Below are 17135 nucleotides of genomic sequence, written 5' to 3'. Positions count from 1 at the left end.
CTTCTCTGTTTGATGTCTTATTCCTCTAATAGATTGTAAATTTCTTGAGCAGACACATCTTACCTAAACTTTCTATCTCTAGTAGTACCTAGTATAGTGCTCTGAACACAGTAGGTACTTAATAAATGTTTGATAATGTGTACTGTCCACAAAACGAAGCCAGGACCGGCAAGGATGTTTGGTGCTACTTTACCCTGATTCGATGAAAACGATTGGCCATGTATGTGTTTGTGGGCCCCAGCCAGCCTGGGGAGAGATTTGGGGGATCAAAGCCCCAAGACTTGCAGACTTCAAACTGCATAGCTAGAGCTGAGATTGTTTGGTTTCTGCAGCAAGTCCAGTTGGGAGCTCTCCCCTCCAGGGCCTGGAGAACTGTCTCAAAGAGATCTCCGCAAACAGGACCCACCTCGGCCAGCCTGCCTCATTGTTGGCCCCAGCTGGGGATGGGATATCAAGTAGAGCCGAACCCAGGAACTGGATTTTAGACAAGAAAGGTAAACCAGAGATAACTGTGTGTGTGTGTGTGTGTGTGTGTGTGTGTGTGTGTGTGTGTGTGTGTGTGTATGTTAACATAAACTGTAGAAAGTCACGTTAATATACTATATGTGCATACACATATATATAAACCAGAGATAACTCTGTGTGTGTGTGTGTGTGTGTGTGTGTGTGTATGTTAACATAAACTGTAGAAAGTCACGTTAATATACTATATGTGCATACACATATATATAAACCAGAGATAACTCTGTGTGTGTGTGTGTGTGTGTGTGTGTGTGTGTGTGTGTGTGTGTGTGTGTGTGAGCTAGTATGTACTTATGTCTATGGGAGCAGGGGAAGGGAGGTCCTAATACTTGAAGAAGTGAACTTTTCTCTTTCAGACACTTAGAGGAAAAAAATCCCATTTCAAAAGACTTGTCATCCAAACCTAAGTCAGACTGAACCATTAGGAGTTTGTGGGTAACTTGAGGCAGGCCAATACTTTACCATTTGGGAGAAGAGGAAACTGAAATCCCCTAAAGTGACTTGCCCTAGAGCACACAGGAAATGTCACAAATGGGACATGAGTCTGGGTCCTCTACCTCTAGGGTCAGTACTCTTTCCTGCCAAAGCAGAAGGAGCGTGCCCTTTAATTTTGCCAGCATGGTACTCACACTGACTGGTGCTAGTTTTGTTGGCTTCCTGTGCTGCCTTTATCTGCATTGTTGTTGTAATTATTAATTCTTTGGACTCCATTTTCTTTGCCCTGAACGACTTTCTGCAGGGCCCCCCATGTTTCTCTGAAGTTTTCATCGTCATTCTTTATGCCAGGTTGTTTCTGCTGTATTACAGCTTTGTATCACAAAGTACCTCAGGGCTGGGTTCTAAGCCTTCAGCAGTGTCAGTGGCCTCTGTGCTTACCAACTAAGTCTCTTTCAATTCTGGGTGAATTGGCAAGACTGGCTGTACTACTCCTTCACTCCTAAATGTCCTGGCCCCTTTCCCAGGGGGAATAAAAAGAACCATGTCTATAAGCAAAGAGTATCCTGGAAGATTCTAAGGGCCAGAGCCCCTAAGAATATGATTAACCTTTTAAAAAAATTATTGCCTTTTTTAATTACTGTTCATTGATTTTCTTACTTTCGCATTCCTTCCCCTCTTTCCATTAAACAATTTAAAAACAAAGAAGACCAAGAGCCTCATAACAAATATGCATAGTACAGCAAAACAAATTCCCACGTTGGCCATGTCTAAAATATATGTGTCTCTTCACTTTAAGTTGATCACCTCTCTCACAGAGAGTATAGGTAGTAGGTTTAATTTTTAGTCCTCTGGAATTGACATACTTGTATCTTTGAAACTTAGAGGCTGAGAATGGAGCCCACATGTCTGACTTTCTTGTTGCAAACAGGACTGGGGAGTGAGCCCCATGACTCTCTCTGTTCGAGGCAAGGTAGAAAGGAGGCACCGTCTGAGGGTCTGAATCTGGGCAACCCACAGAGCAGAGTCTGCAGCTCCTTCGTTCATCGCCAGACTGGGAACAGAGACCAGACAGCTGAAGCAGGGCCTTGGAAATACCTTGGGGAAGGTGAACTTAGATCTTTCTGTGTATGTCTGATGGTTCCTTTAGAGTATGGACTTCTTAAGGCCAACACTTTATCTCTCCCACATTTCCTTGCCAACAGGGCTCCTTCAAAAAGAACTGAAAGATGAAGCAGGGCTTCCTGCCCCTTTACCTTTTTCCTCCCTGTCAGCTGTAACCACTCTGAAAGTTTAGCAGGAAAAGTTAGAGAGCTTTGAATGATGATACTTGTGGAAAGTGAAGGATGCTTAAGAACTGTGTGGTACATATATAACCTATATCAGATTGCTTGCCTTCTCAATGAGGGGGAGAGTGGAGGGAATTTGGGACTCAAAAATTAAAAAAAAATAAATGTTAAGAATTGTTTCTACATGTAATTGGGGAAAAACAAAATAATGAATTTGAGAATAAAAAGAAGACTAGTGCAGTCATGACAGTTCTGGATTTGGAGTCAGAGGACTTGAGTTTGAATCTTGATTGTGGTACTTAATAATAGCAGTAGCAGTAGTAGTAGTTGTAGTAGTAGTAGCAGTAGCAGCAGCAGCAGTAGTAGTAGTAACAGCAGCAATAATAGCTAGCATATTGTGCTTTAAGGTTTGCAAAATACTTTTATGTTCTCTAATTTGAACCTCACAATGACACTGAGATATGTTCTTTTATTATTCCCATTTTACAGATAAGGAAACTGTGACAGAGAGGTCAGGTGACTTGCCTGGGGTCAAAAAGCTAGTGAATATTTGTGGTAAGATTTAAATTTTGGTCTCCCTGACTCCAAGCTCAGTGCTGTATCCACTGTGCCACGCAGATGCCTTCTTGTTAGCTGTATGATCTTGGGCAAATCACTTGATTTCTCTGGGCCTCATTCTCCTCATCTGTAAAATGGATCAGATAATCTCTAATGCCCACTCTAGCTCTAATTTTTAAAAAAATGCATCAATCAAATATTTATTAAATGTCTGCTCTGTGTCAAATTATACCATGAACTGGAGATACAAAGACAAAAGTCTCAATTCTAAATTCTATGACCTCAAGTGTGACTTCTTTAGCTTTTCTTACCAAGCCTCCCCAGGCTCCTCTGGGGGAGGAGCTACGGTCTTGGGTACCTTCTGGTCAATAAGAAAAGCCTGGTGTAATTTAGCAGAATAATTCCCTCCAGCTTTAGGCCCAATAGAAGATCTACTGATGATAAGGAGATGGTGATGGGGCATAACTGTGGGATTTCTTCACATCCCCATAGCACCTCTCTTCCTTGAACCCATCAATGACACTTGTAGAGGCCTGGCCCTTTGGTAGACAGCAGGTCCTGGGCTCTGGACACCATCTTCTCTAAAGGGATATGAGCACACCCATTTTCTAAGCAAGCCAATGGTTTTGTCCCCTTCTTGTTTGGCCAGGGGCAGCCCCTAAACCCTCACCCCTCCGATGTCTGGAAAACTCATTGAGGGGGATCTTGGCCATGAGACCCCTGCGCTTCACCTGTTTGGCCAGCCCCAGCCTTAGTTCCAGCCCTAGCCCTAGCTTCAGCCACAGCAGCAGCAGCAGCAGCAGGAGCAGCAGCAGCAATGGTGCTGGTGGCTCAGAGGGAGAAGATCAGAGGTTGGAGCCTGAACTATGGAGAGATCGTCTCAAGGGTAAGTTCTTTAGTGGGATGAGAAGAATGAGGCAGAGAAGTTGGGGCATCCCTAGCTCAGACACTGACTTTGGTTTCTGTTGACAGAGTGTTCCCTCTTCCCCATCCCACGGGGACCTGTCTGTCAGGCCAGCAGCCATCCCAGCCCCCTCACAAGCAATACTGATAGCTCCACAACAAACAAAGACCAGAGGAGAACTGGGCCTGGGGACTGGAGAGCTCTCAGTGCAGGTGATCTTTGGAATTTCTTGTTGAGGAAGAAAGGAATGGAACATTCTCTTTAAGAGAAGGAAAGAGGAGAAAACTACATACAGTGCGGGAGAGTCATGAACTTCCTAACTGTGGGTGACTCACTGACCTATTTCCAAGCAGTCTCTGTATTTTCTTGCCTCAGTTTTTCTCTGTAAAATGGGAATGGTCAGACTGGTCTACATTCTAGGCCTAGATGAGGAAAACTAGTCTAATAGAGAGGTTAAATGTCATGCCTGGGGTTACACAGCTTGCCCATTTTTAAGACAAGATTTGAACTGGGGGTCTTCTTGACTTCAGATTCAGATTTTTATCTACTAGGTCACTAAACACCCACACATTATTGTGGTAATTGTGTAAGCCATTCTGGTTTTGCTGAGCTTTGTTTCTTCTCCCAGCTCTGAAAGCAGAGGAGACTTCAGTCTGTAGCCCCAGGCTCCATGGGAAAGATATACCTGAAGAGACCTCTGGTGGATTCCCCACCCCTGGGAGCACTGAAACAGGTGAGTACCAGTAGGAGCGGGGCAGAGAATAAGAATGGGGGAGAGCATGGGGGCTCAGAGGGCAATGAAGAGAAAGGATAGGTGCTAGCAGTCTAGAATCCCATCTGTTCATGATAGAGTGCAAAGAGTTGGACGTGGTGTCAGAAGACTGGTCTGGGTTTAGTTCCAGCTCTGCCATTTTCTAGCCTTGTGACTCTAGGCATTTCACCTCTTTCAACCTCACTTTGCCATCTATAGAATGGGGATAATACTATTTATAGTACCTACTTCACAGGGCTATTCTGAAGATCTGATATGAGAATGTATTTAAAGTACTTTCCAGACCTTAGAACATTATGTTAAAATGATGCTGACACATTAGAATTCTACCATCCTCAATCAATAGTCTGTGGTCAGGGTTCCAGTGCAGTGGCCACGGACTGAGCAGGTAGACAGGAGGATAAAATCTCCTCGAGCTCTTCATGGTCTTTGGAGCTTTCCAGCACTGCTTGTGATCTGTTTCCCATAGCTTGGCCTAGGAATAACCTATTTCCCTGGTAGAAGTATCCCCAGGTCAGAGATGTCATGAATAAGTTAGTCTAGTTGATGAAGCAGTTAAATAGTATGGTGAATAGAGTGCAGTGAGTCAGAAATAACCTGGGTTCAAATCCCATCTCAGAGATTTACTATCTGGACAAGTCATTTATCCTCTCAGCCTCAGTTTCCACATCTGTAAAATGAAGCTAATAATAGTACAGGTACCTTCAAATGAAAGATCGTATGTAAAGCACTTTGTGATCCTTAAGGCGCTATATAAATGAGATTGTCTACTTCAACTCCCATGTTACAACTTAAGGAAACCGAGGCCCCTTTGACAGGTACACACCCACTCTTGAATGAAGACAAAGGTAGATTCATGAACAGACGATCTTCATCGATGACAGGGTCAGGGTTTACAGAAACTCAAAGTGCTGTCTTCTTATAGGGTCATCTGCTGATGCCTGTTCTGCCCCTGACATGGAAGAAGCTCCCGATGTGCCAGCCCCCTTCCCCTCTTTTGGAAGGCTTGAGGTAGATGAAGAAGCTGACAGCCCAGAGGCTGTGTATGGAGAACCAAGTATCGCAAGTGAGCTAGTCAGTGTCCCTTCACTTCTCCTCAGGTGGAGCAGACCACTCAGAGTTTGGGGATGGCCCAGGGGCAGGGGGAGGGCTCTGTGAGGGCCCCAAGATGACTTTGGTATAAGCATCCATTCTCCTGTGCTGCTTCCTACCTCCTCCCTGTGCTCGGCTATCCCCAGCAGGGCTGGACAGGACAAGGAGCCCATTCCTAGCTTGGCTTGTGTTATTGTGAGTTCTGGGCCTCATTCTTTGGCCCAACTCCTTGGCCAGGATCACTGTTTAAAGGGCCCAAAGTGTAGGAGCTTGGCCCTTCCCACAGTGGGAGAGCCTTGAATTTGGAGACAGAAATCTTGGCTCTGACACTTAGTCATGTGATTAATCACTTAAATTCTTGGAGTCCTAGTTTCCTCATTTGTCAAATAAGTATATTGCCGGTGCTACCTTCCTCCCATGCCTGTGGTGAGGAAAACACATTTTAAACTGTAAAGCACTAAATAAGTGTTAGCTACCATTGCAAAGTCTCCACTGGAGTCCATTGATGCCCAGGATTTTCCCAGGCCCTGCCAAAGAAAGGTGAGATCTGGTTGGTCATGTTAGTTGAGAAAGGCTGACATGCAGGCTCAGTGATGGACTGTCTCTTACACGAGGACTAGCCAAGCTAATTTGGAGAGCCTCAGAGGCAGTCTGGCAGCTTTCAAGGGCCATGTATTCAGTTACCAAGGAGCTGGAGCTGTGATGTAGTAAGGGCATCTGAAGATACTAAGAAATACCAGGAAAGACAGAACTATGTATGTAGACCTACTAAGCAATTCTCTGACATAAATGCAGATGTGCTCAATGATACACTCAGACACATAAATATATACAATTCTCTCCCCTCCAGAGGAACAGAGTCAGAGTCTAGGGACTAGATAAGAGGATATGCCTACTGTTGGGTCTCAGGTGCTTTTGGGGGACCTGGAGGTGGCTCTTTTGTCCCTTCTTCCTCAAACAGAAACCAGCTGGAGAGGCTCCCCGCTCCTTGGTCAGGACTCATGTTCAAGGGACCCACTCTGCAGTAGCTTGGCTCTTCCCAGTATCTCAGCTTTCCATGTTCTCTCTGTACAGGTCCCAAGGATGCTAAACCAGACACACCAGAGACAAAGGCCAGGGACTTCACAGAACTTGGTGAGTAAGGAAAGGGCCCCAAACAAAGGAGGGAGCGCCCCAGGCAGAGAGAGCTGGAGCATGGTGGGCAAGCGTTCCTAGCTCACTCAGTCTTGGCTGCCCTCTTGTGAGCTCTCTTCTAGGTTTGGGTATGACGATAAATAGCTCTACATAGTCCTGGAGGGGATGAGACTGTGTCCTGAACCCCACTTTGGCAGTCTGTGGAAGCCTATGAATTCCTTCTTAGAATAATGTTCTTAAATGTATAAAGCAAAATACACAGGATTACAAACCAGTTATATTGAAATACAAGAGTAATTTTGTTTCCCATCCAAGTTCACAGACCCTTTAAAATCTGTCCAGGGTTGATGAACCCCACCTTAAGAAGCTCTGGACTAAATGATCTAAGGCAGAGGTGTCAAATGCATGGCCTTTGGACTACCTGCAACACTCTCAAGTGTAGAGGAACCAGATTAAAGAGTAATTGGGAAATCCTTAACAAAATAAGTAAAAATACAATAGAACATAGATAACGTTGATATGTGGTTTTCTAAATCAAACCATGTGGATCCTTTCGTACTGCTTAGAGGCCCCTTTCTATTTGATTTTGATACCACTGATCTGTTTGCTTATGGCCCACAGCACCAGGTGCTGAAGCTGTACCCCAGTCGAGCCCACCAGAAACACCTGAAGGCATCCAAAGTTGGGTTGGGACTTCTGCCCTGACCTCCCAGGACTCTCCATCACCAGCAAGGCCAGATAAAGGGAACAAGCGCCTGTGTTCTTTGGGTGAGCCTGCTCCTAGCTGTTCAGAAGGTACGAAGAAATGACCTCTTCCTTATTGTTGTGACTTTTTAACGTGATAGAAAGTGGAGAGAGGGGCCAGAAGGAGCTCTAGCTTTGAACTAGAAGAAGAATTTGAGTGGAACTTTGATCAGGTCAAGGCAAGGATGCTCAGAGGCTTTTCCCAAAGCCCAGGGGGCCAGGCAGGAGAAAATACCAGTTAGATGTCATCTTAGTTAGGACAACAAGTCTGTGTCAGTCCCTGTGGTTACAATAGGCTTAAATCAGCCCTGTACCCCGTAACTTCACCATTTATGTACTCTAAACTTTATTTTAGCTTATTTCTCTTTCACTGTTATTAAAGTTCTCTAATGTCTTGTTGTGGGCTGGGAGTCACCCTGGGTTCCTGAAGGCTGTGCCAAACTCTGGTAGGTCCTAGTTGGTTGGAAAAGCTTCTAGGACAGGACTGATAATGGTCCATATGTCTGGGGACCAGACAAATCAGAATGAGATCAGAAAGTTGGCCACTGAGTGCTGACAGCTACCAAAGGCCATCTATTAAGAGACAGAGGGGAAAAGCAAGGGGCCTGCAAGTCTCTTAGTGCCTTTCCCCTCATTCCCATTCCTGCCTTACAACACCACCACTAGACTTGTGATACCTTTGGTATAAGGAACTACTAGTGAAGACATTCCCCTAGTAGTGGAAGGCCTCATGTCTTCTGCAATTTATAGTCTTAGAAAACTACCTGGGGCACTGAGAAATGAAGTGACTTGCCCAGGACCACACAGGGAATAAGAATTGGAGTCAGGATTTGAACCCAAACCTTCCCAACTCTGAGGCTGGCTCTCTATTCGTTATGCCCCACTTGCCTCTTTCTTAAGGGTCTAACCAGCAAAGCTCTTTCGATAAACCCAGTCTTGTTCTTGAATAGATTGAGGGAAAGAAAGCAGGGTGTCCATTTTTGGCCATTTGGTATGCCTGAGGCCAGTGGCTTTGAGGTGTTGACAGGAAAGGCTGAGTAAGGAAAAGTGTTGCTGATCCATGGTGAGGCTGGATCTTGGGGATGGCTTTGAGAATTGCTTCTCCTCCTGCTGAGAAGTCTGTTTCTCTATACCAGTCACAAATGCCTTATGGAACTATTCACATCCAAGGGTCCCCCGAAGACCATTGTAGTGAGTGTAACACAAAATGTTCATCACTGTCTCTCCCAAAGGAAGGAATGCCTGTCTCCACAGCAGGAGAAGTCTTCATGGTAACTGAATTGGTGATTTATCCTATTCATGGATTGGATTGATGGAAGCAAAGGGATCATCTTGGGAAGGGTACCAGAGCAGGGCTGTATTCCTAAGAGCTCCTCATTTCCTTCTAGAAAGCCAGGATTACATGAGCAAGATGAGGGTAAATGATGCCTGAGGGAACAGGGAGGAGGTTGTGCAGATATTTCGATCTGAACTTGATCTCTTTTCTAATTTCAGCTCAGATGGGCAGGAGAACCTCAAACAGTCAGCTATGTAGCTCAACTGAGACCCCTAGCAAGACCCCACGACTAGCCTTACCCCCAGTGGCTAGTGCCCCTCCTGCCTCGCCAACTGATTCCCCACAATCTTCCTGCCACTGTGGGGATGCCCTTCGTGGGGAGCTTCACAACCTTGGTGCTGCCCTCACAGAGCAGTTGACTCGCCTCTCTTCTGCCTTAGTCACCCTGTCCCAGGACATGTCAGCCATGAAGAACCACATGAAGTTGCTGGGGCGGAACTTCCGGTCACACCGAAGGCTAGGAAGGGGATCACAATCCTGGACTCTCTGCCGAAAATACCAAAGGTGCTGTCATTCTATTCGAAGACATCAACTTGGACAAAAAAAGCCCACTCAGCCACAATCCCTACAATTTGAAAAGCAACCAAAAGGTCAAGGAGTTGGTGATACCTCTAACCTCTTACAACGGGAGCCCCACATGGTGCCACGACTGCCTCCAGATGCTCCCCCAGGAATAACACCTATGGCACTGACTACTCCCTTTGGTGCCAATAGTGGCTCCTCCCCCTCCTCTCTCCTCTTGTCCCCTCCTTGCTCTACAATGCCGACTGTGCACTCATCTCAAAGACAACTGGAGGGCTACCAAAGCCCATCACCCACTCCTGTTGCCATATCATCTTCTCACATTGCCCCTCCTCCAAGCCCAGAGGAAGGATTCAGATCCTGGAGGGAACTGGAGCAGTACAAGTGGAAATCCACCATGGACACAGGGATGAAGGAAGCCTGGTCCCAGCAATCCAGAGAGCCCTCCTTTGGGAGGCCTGGGGAAGTAAGAACAAAAGGCCAACATGGAGGACCTGGCTAACTGACAGGAAAGCCCACTAGCTAAATTCCTCTGGAGGCAGATGGCCTTCAGGGTCCCTTTGGGGGGAGCCGTAGCTTCCTCCCATGTCCTCCCCTTCCCCTCTCTCTTGGCTGCACATAGATGGGGGGGGGGGGGGGGCCTACCGGATATTCTTTTAGTTCTAGTCTTTCCCAGGAACTTTTGGGACATTTTCTTCAGAGAAGAAGCAACTACTTGGGGATGTTTTCTTTCCCTTTTCCTTAGCTTAAGCTTCAGTGAAACCTTGATTACATTTCTTCACACCATTATCCCTTTGTCCAGGAGCTGCCAAAGTAAACACGAGAGAGTCTGTGTTTATGTCACCCAAGTGGCTACATAACACATTTGGTTTCCAGTCTCCCTTCCTCCCCCTGCTACCTCAACTTTCACAGAGTGAATTGAGTAATTCTCATCCCTCTCTGGTGAGCCAAAAGATGTGTTACGTACTTGGTACATACTCCCATGCCAGGGGACTGTCTACCTTTGGGTATATTTTGTAGGCTTTGCCTTTGGCTTCAAGGGATGGAGTTAGAGTCATACATTAAAGTGTTCAGTTGCTAAGAATAAATGTGGGAAGCTGTAGCTTCCAGGAAAAAGGAGGTGATGTCCAACTCCTCTTTGCTCTACTCTTGGTAAGATAATATCTGGATTATTGTGTTCACTTTGAGAAGGGCATTGTTAAGCCAAAGAACCAGAATGGTGGAGGACCTAGAGGGAACTGGGAATATTTGGTCTGGAAAAGGAAAGGGTTAGGGGGGAGAGGAGACATGAGAGATATCTTCAAGTTTATGATAGGCGGTCATGTAAAGAAGGATTAAACGAGATGTGTTCTGCTAGGAGCAGTGAGTGGAAGTTTCAAAGAAGCAAATGTAGGCTCAACGTCAGGAAAAACTACCTTAGTGAGCAACCCAAAAGTGGAGCAGGCTGCCTTGAGAGGTCCTGGGTCCCCACAAGTAGCTGTCTTCAGGCAAAAGCTGGATGGCCCCTTGTTGGAGGTGTTGGACTCTTTGGGGGGAATAGGTTGCATGAGATGGCTACTGACCTCCCTTCCAACTCATCCAGTATGATTCTGGACAGAGACAAATGGGGATGTAGGGATGAAAGCAAGAGATGTTCTGGGTTAGAGGTGGGATCTGATGAAAGGGATGTGAAGCTGGAAAGGGCTTGTGGCCTTCGCCTGGGTATGGAACTCCCCTCCTCACCATCTCCAGGGCAGCTAATTGTGAAAACGACAAATGCAGTATGTATTGACTGCAGAAGGTTTGCTATAATGACTGTTGACTAGATTACAGCACAAAATCTGGGTCCAAAGTGAACATGTAGAGAATGGTGTGCAGGAAGCTATGTCTCCAGAAGAGCTGAATGGTGGAGGCTGAAGACACACTTTATTCCTGACAGTCCTTGATCCTCCATCCTGAGGGTACTAAGAGACACTATCACTGTGGAGAGGAGTGCTCCTGGATTCTTTGTGGGAGAGCTGGGGGGAGGACATAGCGTTCCTTGTGGTAGGGTTGTCTTGGCCCCTTCCTTGGGCTTTGCATCTCTAGTGGGTGTCCCTATAACAATCCCCTTTGTACTTCATTCTTCCCCCAGTCTTGGTCCTCTATGTAGGCAAAATAGTCCCCTCTAAAAATATCTCCCCTCCAGCCAATCCCAGCCTTAAATTCTCAAAATATCCCACCCCAACTCCAATACACATTTCAGCTTGATATTGTCTCCAAAAGCCTTTTGTTAAAATTCACCTGTTGGTAAAGATTGTTGTACCAGGACCCTTTGACCCATCAATAATAATAATAATAGATACCTTTCAAATGGTACTTTAAGATTTACAAAGCACTTTACAAATATCTAATTTTTATCCTCACAACAACCCTGGGAGGTAGGTGCTATTTATCTCCATTTTACAGGTGAGGAAACTGAGGCTAACAGGTTACCAGGGTCACACAACTAGTAAATGAAGCCAGATTTGAAATTAGGATCTTCTAGAATTCAAGTCTAGTGTATCTATCTACTGTACCTTCTTAACTTCTTGCTAACTTGGATTACAATCTTGATATATGCTTGCAGATTTTCTTAACTAAAACTCTGTGAGACAGCTCAAACATCCCTGTTTTGTAGAGCTTCAGGAAATGAGGTTCAGATTAAGTGACTTGCCCTGCTTAGGTCACATGGTGCTAGGTCTGGTGTCAAAGGATTCAGAATTCTGACTCTGAACCCATAGCAATGGCCAGCCTTAGCTGTTACCTGAGATCAAGAGATCAGACCCCACAGATAACAAATAGGGTGTGTAATGAGTATTTTTGAATGGAAGGCTTAAGGAATAGGGTAGAACCAGAGTAAAGAGCAGGTCTTTCAGGACTGCAGTGAGAGAAACCCTGAACAATTAGATGAGGTGCAGCATGAGATCACTGCAGCACTGAGGGGAAAGATGAAAGGTTAGGCCAGGTGGGATGGGGAGAGAGAAAATCTATAGTGAAATTTTGCTAAGGACAGACCCAACTATCTAGTCAGTCAATACATAGAACCTCTCTGAATTCACTGGGGCTTTCAAGTGTGTGGTGTGACCATAAAATAATGAGCCAAGGTTTTTCCATAGCTCCCAAACCAGCTCTGAGGACAGCTGAAAAAAAAAAAAGGATGAGGGAATCCCAGGTGTGTTCTGAGCAAAGGCCAAACCATGGGGATCAGTGTGGCTTCCCAGCAAAAAGCTTTGAAGAAAGACACTCATCTAGATGCGTATATCCTAATGGATTTGTCTTCTGGAAAAGTGAGTCTCGTTATTCTATGGTCATGTTTTATACAGAATAGGGAATACAGACCTGTGAGAATAAAATGTCCAGAGAAGTGGGGACATCTTTAAGATCTGCCCTGTAACTGGGTAAATCCCTAAACACTCTGAGCTTCTATTTTCTCACCGGCTAAATGAGGTATTTGCATTAGATCATCTCTAAAATCCTTTCCAGCTCTGTATTTAGGATTCAGTGATGCTCTATGATCTGTGAGCTAGAGGGAGGAGAGTCCCCCATGGCAGCTGCTGAGAGGAAGGGAGGCAGAGAATAGGAAGTACCCTGGATTACTAAGGGTTGATCCATAAAGACAAGTGTGGGGGTAGAGCATTTTCTCTTGCTCCATTTTCTTTGAGAGCCCCTCCGTATAGAGGGGCTAAATGTGAGTCACCTTCCAGTTCCTTGTATATAATAGGTGTTTAATATATGCTGAATTGGAAATTCTAAAAGATGTGGCCAATCATACCTAGGAGCTAGCAACAGGATCTCCCATCTTTGCTTCCTCAAATCCTGAGTCCCATCACATTTCCCTTTTTCCCCTCTGCTACCTTGGATCAGGAACCCCATTGCCTGTATGTCTTATTTCCCAGTTGCATGTAAAAACAATTTTTAACATTCATTTTTAAAATTTTGAATTCCAACTTCTCTCCCTTCCTCCCTCCTCACCTACCTATCCCCAGGATTAGATGATTTCTAAGCTTCCTTCTAGCTCTAAATCCTATGAGACAACATATGGCTCCCACCATTTCCCAGTCCATCCTCTCCCCATTGCTCCTAAAATCTACAGAAATCTATCTGCTCAGTTCTATATCTCCTAACCAGACTCTCTGTGCCTTCCAAAGTGAGCGAAAAAAAATCATAGAGTAGAAAGAATACTGCGTTGAGAGTGAAGACAGAAGAAGTTTGCTTTCAGCTTTGCCACAAACTAGCTGTTCAATCATGGACAAGTCAGTTAATTTCTAAGGGTCTCAGTTCCCTCGTATGTAAAGTGAGAGGTTTAGATTTGATGATTGCTATCTTACTTTCAGCATTCAATTATGATACTTCAGTCTCATCTTCGCTGTAAAGTCATCTAAGTCTATTCATTATTTTTTAATTAAATTATTTTATTTGTTTTCAGTGTTCTACAATCACTTCCATATATCTTAGATTTTTTTCTCTTCCCTTCCCCCCTGCCTCCCCACTCCATCCCTGAGATGGTGTACAATCTTGTATAGGTTCTACACATACATTCCTATTAAATACATTTTCACTTTAGTCATGTTGCATGGAAGAATTAAAATGAATGAGAGAAATCATAAAACAAAACATAATACAAAAGAAAATGATCTACTTCATTCTTCAATCAGATTCCATAGTTCTTTCTCTGGATGTGGAAGGTGTTTTGTCTCAAGAGTCCATTGGAAATTTTTTAAGTAGATACATTTTAACGAAGTACTAAGTCTACCAGAAAAATTCCTCACACACTGTGGTTGTTGCTGTGTACAGAGTTCTCCTGGTTTTGCTCCTTTCACTCAGCGTCAGTTCGTATAAGTCTTTCCAGGCCTGTCTGAAGTCTTCTTGTTCATCATTTCTTAAAGCACAATAGTATTCCATTACATCATAATTTATTCAGCCATTCCCCAGTTGATGGGCATCCCCTTGATTTCCAGTTTTTGGCCACCACAAAGAGAGCTGCTATAAATATTTTTGTACATGTGGGACCCTTTCCCATTTTTATGATCTCTTGGGGATACAGTCCTAGTAGCAATATTGCTGGGTCAAAGGGTATGCACATTTCTGTAGCCCTTTGAGCATAGTTCCAAATTGCTCTCCAGAATGGTTGGATCAGCTCACAGCTCCACCAACAATGAATTAGTGTTCCAACTCTCCCACATCTTCTCCAACATTTATCATCCTGTTTTGTCATGTTAGCCAATCTGTTTTGATTTGCATCTCTCTAATCAATAGTGATTTAGAGCATTTTTTCATATGACTATAGATAGCTTTAATTTCTTCCTCTGAAAACTGCCTCAAAGTCTATTCATTATTACAAAGCTCCTTAGAGCTCTAACATCATAGCATCACTCATCAACTATGTATTTGATACATTAATTCATACTTGTGGATGATAGGATCCATGCCTTCATAACAGTGACCTCTGGAGCAGTTGCTGTAAGCCTATTCCTCATTTTCTTTTTTAAAAAGAGGTAGGATGATGTAGTGGATAGAGCACTAGACTTAGAATCAAAAAGGACCCACTTACTAGTTGTGTGACCCTAGACAAGTCACATAACAAGTTGGTAAGTCAAAAACATCTTACTGTGTGCTAAGAACTGGGGATAAAGTAGCTAGGCGGTACAGTGGAAAGAGCACTGGACTTGGAATCGGGAAGACTCATTGTGAGTTCAAGTCAGGCCTTGGACACTTACTAGCTGTATGACTCAGGGCAAGTCACTTAATTCTGTTTCCTTCAGTTCCTCATCTGTAAAATGAGCTAGAGAAGGAAATGACAAACTGCTCAAGAATCTTTGCCAAGAAAATCCCAAATGGGGTCACAAAGAGTCAGACATGACTGAAAAATGGCAACAAAAACTGGGGATAAAAGAAAGGCAAAAACAAACCCCGAAACCTTGGCTTTCCCCTCAAGGAGCCTGCATTTCAGTGGGAGAGACAACATGCAAACATTTTACACAGAAGAAACGTGTGCAAATGGAAGGTAATCTCGTAGGGACTTCACCAGCCTGGGGTGGGAAATGCCTCCTTGAAAAGGTAGGATTTGAACTGAGTCTTGAAGGAAGCCAGGAAGTGGATGGCAGGCGGGAGAGCATTTTAGGCATGAGGAGAATCTATGAAAAGACATGGAGTCTGGAGGTGTGATGTCATGTTCAGGGGAACAGCAAGAAGCCTCTCATTACTGCGTTGTGGGGTACGTGCAAGGGAGCAAAGTGTAGGAGGACTGGGAAAGTACTACTACTAATAATAGCCACTTTTGTCTTAGGTATATATTTTAAAAAATTTATGTCCAGATTAACTGGACGCCTTCTGGAGGAATCTCTTTTTCTCTCTTGCTGTCAGCTTTAGCCCACACCAGTGCATTCTCCTTCCACTCATCCCTCCCCCCCCCAATTCCAATTAACCAGTTAACATCATTTGGCTTTTACAAATAAATATTGACATAGAAGATATGACAAGAACAGAAATATATTTCCCTCTAACATTTGGGGGCATATTCTCCCCTGTACTATCTTGGTCGCCAGGGAGAATGGTTCATATAATGAAATATCTGCATAGCATTAGTCCCACCAAGTTCACTTCCCAGTGTGGTATAGCCCATGGGTAGATGAGTCCATATCTCTGCTGCTGTTGGACTAGGTTGAGTAAGTTAGTTGAGGACTTTGCTCCTCTCCATCTGACTTTTCACAAATCCCAGCATGAACTACAGCTCCAGGACTCTGGTACCTCATTCTCTTGAGCTTTTTTTTTGGGGGGGGGAGGCAATTGGGGTTAAATGACTTGCCCAGAGTCACGCAGCTAGTGAGTGACTGAGGCCACATTGTAATTCAGATCCTCTGGATTCCACAGCCAATGCTCTATCCACTGCACCACCTAGCTGCTCCCTCTCCTGAGCTTTCAAAAGTTCACAAGGTCATAGTCATCTCAGTGTCCTTCACCTAAAACAGGAAAAACTAAATGCAAAGAGGGAAAGAACACAACGATTCATAATCATGAGGAAACCTACAGAGCAAAGTAAGGACCATGCTCTAACCGCTAAGTACCTTTTATATGCAGCCCAATTTTTGGCCGTGCAGTCTCCCTATCACATGATTAGCAAACCAGAACCAGCTAAAGAATGGCTATGCATTTTCCAAATCTAGGAGCAGGGCACTTCCATTTCATGGTATGATGCCTTTCCAGAAGCAGCTTCTGCCACTGGAATTGGATGACCATGGAAGAGAGAGTGAGACTGATGACTTTGCACAGACCTGCCTCACTTAAATCCAACTCACTTGCCAGTTGAGATATTACCCTCCTGATGTCAATGGTCTTTGAGAACTAAGGACCACCACCACCAACAATCCCTAGGCTCAACCTTCCCTTCACAGTTACGCTGTCAAAGAAAAACAAAAATGTTACTGTTCTCTGCACCTGTCTACCAGAAAATCCTTTAATTTTAGATTAATTCATCTGACTTAAATGTCCAAAAGAGGGCAGAGTTTTCTCTTGTTTTCTGACATGTCTCTGTCCTAAGGCAATTTTAGGTAATGTTTATAGGAAGCCAAGAAATAATATCAAGATATTTAACAATATAGTTATAGGTTAGCATTCTGAATAGTTAGCAACCAATCTCTATCTTCTTCCTCATTCTCCTGAAGGTTCTTCCCAAAGATCTATATCAGAATGCAAATTGAATAAATGTGGTTTGAGTGCCTTCCTTAGAAAGGAAGGAATCCCTTCAGTTGATAGATTACCTATACTTGGGTCAGTATCATTGGATTTCCTAAGGCAGTGTCTAGACAAGAGGTAAGTGGTTAAGTTTCT

The 17135-nt window shown here is 44.3% G+C and overlaps 1 protein-coding gene across 9 annotated transcripts in view; it reads left to right on the top strand.

Annotated features, from left to right (window-relative positions):
* KRBA1 (KRAB-A domain containing 1) overlaps positions 1-10427 on the top strand; it is a 47539-nt gene extending 37112 nt beyond the window's left edge. For 7 of the 9 annotated variants that reach the window (XM_072652379.1, XM_072652381.1, XM_072652378.1 and 4 more), the window contains 10 exons: positions 333-494; positions 1889-2065; positions 2736-2801; positions 3454-3690; positions 3777-3920; positions 4337-4441; positions 5406-5546; positions 6647-6706; positions 7328-7501; positions 8945-10427. In XM_072652379.1, coding sequence (XP_072508480.1) covers positions 333-494; positions 1889-2065; positions 2736-2801; positions 3454-3690; positions 3777-3920; positions 4337-4441; positions 5406-5546; positions 6647-6706; positions 7328-7501; positions 8945-9810 — 2132 coding nt within the window. In that variant the 3' untranslated portion in view covers positions 9811-10427. The remainder of the gene's footprint in view (positions 1-332; positions 495-1888; positions 2066-2735; positions 2802-3453; positions 3691-3776; positions 3921-4336; positions 4442-5405; positions 5547-6646; positions 6707-7327; positions 7502-8944) is intronic. The other 2 variants (XM_072652380.1, XM_072652383.1) reach the window with 1 other exon arrangement.
* Positions 10428-17135: the final 6708 nt, after the last annotated feature.

This window comes from Notamacropus eugenii, chromosome 3, assembly GCF_028372415.1.
Source record: "Notamacropus eugenii isolate mMacEug1 chromosome 3, mMacEug1.pri_v2, whole genome shotgun sequence".
Taxonomy (NCBI): domain Eukaryota; kingdom Metazoa; phylum Chordata; class Mammalia; order Diprotodontia; family Macropodidae; genus Notamacropus; species Notamacropus eugenii.
The sequence above is the reverse complement of the archived record's forward strand: the minus strand, read 5'-3'. Positions and strand labels throughout refer to the sequence as shown.